This window comes from Gadus chalcogrammus, chromosome 22, assembly GCF_026213295.1.
Source record: "Gadus chalcogrammus isolate NIFS_2021 chromosome 22, NIFS_Gcha_1.0, whole genome shotgun sequence".
Classification (NCBI taxonomy): domain Eukaryota; kingdom Metazoa; phylum Chordata; class Actinopteri; order Gadiformes; family Gadidae; genus Gadus; species Gadus chalcogrammus.
Genome location: NC_079433.1, coordinates 12,146,668 through 12,150,260, shown reverse-complemented (window position 1 = coordinate 12,150,260; position 3,593 = coordinate 12,146,668). Strand labels below are relative to the sequence as shown.

Sequence of the window (3,593 nt, the reverse complement as noted above, 5' to 3'; positions counted from 1 at the left end):
TTTTCAAATGATATGCGTCTCGCACTATATGTGCATTGCACACGGACATCGGACATCGTTTTGTACCACTGCGGTACAAAACCACATGCTTCCGGAAAAGCACTGAAGCTTAGCTGTGACTGATCGAAGGCCACGCCGGTCTCTTCGAAACAACCAACAGCGGAAAGCATGTCCGTTCGAACAGAGTGCTGTGTTAAGGGATCGGGTCCACTTTAAGTCACGTCCATGCCGGCAGTAATCTTCCTACCGATTTAAGTATCTATTTGTTTCTAATGATATGTTATCTAAGATGACTGTCTGCACACAAAAATGGTTTTAAAAAGCACAAACAGCAGGGATGGAAGAATAAAACATTGGATAGGACGTTGCACAGCATGCACGGCTGAAGCCGGCAGCACGAGATCGCCCCTCCAGGGAGGGATACTGCAGATGATGAAGTGCGGACTTAACCGTCCTTACTGGTTACTCCAGGGAACGGCGGCGGGGGCATAAACAAGGGCAGGGTTAAGAGAGGTGAGGGCACTGAGGAACAAGGAAGAGATCAGGGTTGACCTCCACCCTGATCCCCACCACCCCCACCGCCAACCATCCACCCAAGAGAAATAAAGGCACGGTGACATTGTCAAAGTTATGGACGGAGTTGTTGTTTCTTGTTTGTTGTTGTGGTCATTACTGTGGCCATGCAGGAGTCATGGTGGCCAAATTTTACTTAAGCTAATTAAGCTGGGGTTCTGGTACTTCAACACCAGTGGACCTGCGGAGAGGAGGTGGAGTCCTGCTGGCAGTCTATACAGTAATGTAGAGTAGACGTGTGGAGGCATTGAATATAGCATACGTTAGCCTGCATGCATACGCAGCATGGGAATAGAGATGGGGTAAAAAAGGCTCATAAGCGTTTTACTTCAGCAGACAACGTCACCTGCTCCTGTTGTCTCTATTCAAAGTGGCCATCCTTAAGATGATCGTATAATGTGCTGTTATGGTGATGAGTTCATGCTGGGCTATATAACCATCGGCGTTCATTACATTCTGCTGTTGTATGGGAAAGTGGGCAATGAGTGCAGGAGGGAGAGGCAGAAGGGTAAATAAAAAGTGAGAAAGTGCGTCGCCACATTTTTTGGTCCCTGATTATTTGTGGAAAATGCACTGCCTAAACCACTCGAGAACATATGTATTTCCTGAAATTAGGTGGTAGAGAGACAACTCTGTTTCCTTTCAAAGGAATTAAGCAGAAAGTGGCATCACATTTGTATGATGCCTGAAACATTAAGAGGCTGAATACAGTGAGATTCAAAGGCAAGCACTCTGTGTTGGAAATGTCAAAATATAAAATGTTGGCATGGAATTTGAAAGTCTGACAGATTTGTAGAAAAAGGACGGAACTGAACCACGATTGTTTTGCCTCAACTCGCAATAGGTTTTGAGTGTTGGGTGTAAGCATGCGTGACGGCAGCAGTGCCAACACACATACAGGGGCCTTCTGCTCTCTGGGACTTGGAACAGTGAAAACCCATCGCTTTTGACATTCATGGTGTGTCTTGTCTCCTTAGTGGCTGACATGCTCTCAGACGGTATGGAAGACACGACTATCGAACGGAGGGGACCGGTAAAGCATGGGCACCGAGGAATTCAGTCTTTGCTGAATAAACCGGTGAGAGTGGTTGGAGTAACACTTAAATAGAGAAAAAGCATTTCATGAGAACAACCCTGGCCTGTCCTTGTCTTTTGAACCCCCTCAGGGACTGCATACGCGTGGGCACTAGAGTGCCGTGTATCCTCCCCAAACTCAAACAATCAAGCCCACATGCCACAATTTGCAGAAATGTTGTCGTCCGCGTTTTCCAGAAATGTTGTCAGTGGCGTAGATGTGCCTGTACACGGTCAAATTACTGAAGGGTGATGCGGGGGGTTGCTGGGCGGGGCTGGGGTGTAGTCTCAGCCCTTACCGCTGTGGTACCTCGGCTGCCGGCCCATCCAGCTTCATGCCAGAATTGCAGCAATGGGCTCATGCTCTTTTGGAAAACAGGAGCAAACAGACTGGCTGGTCCAGTGAGATTGCCCTTACACAATGGCCATTGGTGGAGCCTTCCAAAATGCACTAATGCCATCCCCCTAATCCAAATTCTGGCCACGGCGTAGGACTGAATAGGGGAGCCGACGGGGGAGGAGTGGGATGAGCGATGAGGGGGGGGGGTTGGGGGTTGACAATTTGGCCGGAATATCATCCTGATTTGTGTGGAGGTTTCATTGTGTCGTCTGTTGGCTCCTCCGAGCCGTACCCGGCGAAGCATTCTTCAAATGTCATGGCACCCTGCATTTAGTGGCCATCGGATCGCCTCTCACCACTGCCAGGTGATCCTACAGGGTTCCACCATGGGATACAGGTATGGGGGGGTGATGACAGATGCTGAGCTGCAACAGACAGCCAATCATCTCAAAATCCAACCCTAATGACAAAAAATAAAAAAAACTACGACAAGCAAGGGAATGACATGGGTTCCAGGCAGATTGAGCCCCCCAGGCTGTTTTGTCTTCTTTTTTTTTTCCTCCAGCGAAATCTGGGACACAGGAGACTTATTTTCTGACAGGGGAAGCGGAGGAGTCGCGACGTCCCCCATCGGTTGCCGGGGGTTAATGAGACAGCCCACCCGGTCGATCTGCTGGCTTCTAGAGCTGGTGCCTGACAACGGCCAGCAGCAGTGGCAGGGGCGATGTCGGTGGAGAGAGGAGCTTCAAGTGAGAGACCCCCGTTCGCCTCTCGTTCCCTCTCCCACTGTCACCATGGCAAACACGCTCACGCAGGCGTGTGTGCCTTCATGCGTGTGTTGATTTGGAAGGTAGGAGGATGTAACAGGATTGGGAAAAACTTATTAGTGATGTGACCAAGCAGGCATCTTGACCTTGCAACACAAGTGCGTGCAACGGAACTTCTGTGGCAGGGTATCCATGTTGAACCGAAAAAGGATGTAATGTTTATAATCCATATACGTGTGTGTGTGTTTGAGTGTGTGTTCCATGGCCTTCCGTCATGCTTTCCTTTCCAGGTATTCTGGCCAAAGTACTTAACCGGAGAAGAAAAAGCAAGGCCCTTAGTCGTTACACAGTAATCAGATAAAACCCTACGAGTCATCTCTAATGCACCGCCCAGTTATGTTTCGGCTCTCGAGATGAGGTACCGCGTGTTGCAGTCTCGGAGCTGCACTACAACGACGACGTGGATAGAAGCGAGATGCGTTCAGGGACCCTGATGGTTTCCCCTCGGGGGCCGGGGAACATTTTTTGATCCCTTTCAAAGAGCCACTTCACAAATGGCCGAGACTAGACAGGAATAGATGCATCTCATCTCTTGTATTCAACCTACCTCCTCCTCACCTCCCTCCTCTTCCAACAGTCATGACTGCACTCGTTGGGTGCAATTTGAGATATTTTACAGAATGGATGTTTTTGATATAAATTGATGGGCAGAAAATTGATGGAATGTTCTATTGTGTGTGTGTGTGTGTGTGTGTGTGTGTGTGTGTGTGTGTGTGTGTGTGTGTGTGTGTGTGTGTGTGTGTGGGGGTGGTGTGTGTGGGGTGTGTGTGTGTGTGTGT

General features: G+C 49.1%; 1 protein-coding gene across 1 annotated transcript in view; it reads left to right on the top strand.

Annotated features, from left to right (window-relative positions):
* The first annotated feature begins 2,634 nt into the window (after nt 1–2,634).
* col16a1 (collagen, type XVI, alpha 1) overlaps nt 2,635–3,593 on the top strand; it is a 60,888-nt gene continuing 59,929 nt past the window's right edge. The window contains exon 1 of the mRNA XM_056583486.1: nt 2,635–2,713. Within this exon, the coding sequence (XP_056439461.1) occupies nt 2,635–2,713 (79 nt within the window). The remainder of the gene's footprint in view (nt 2,714–3,593) is intronic.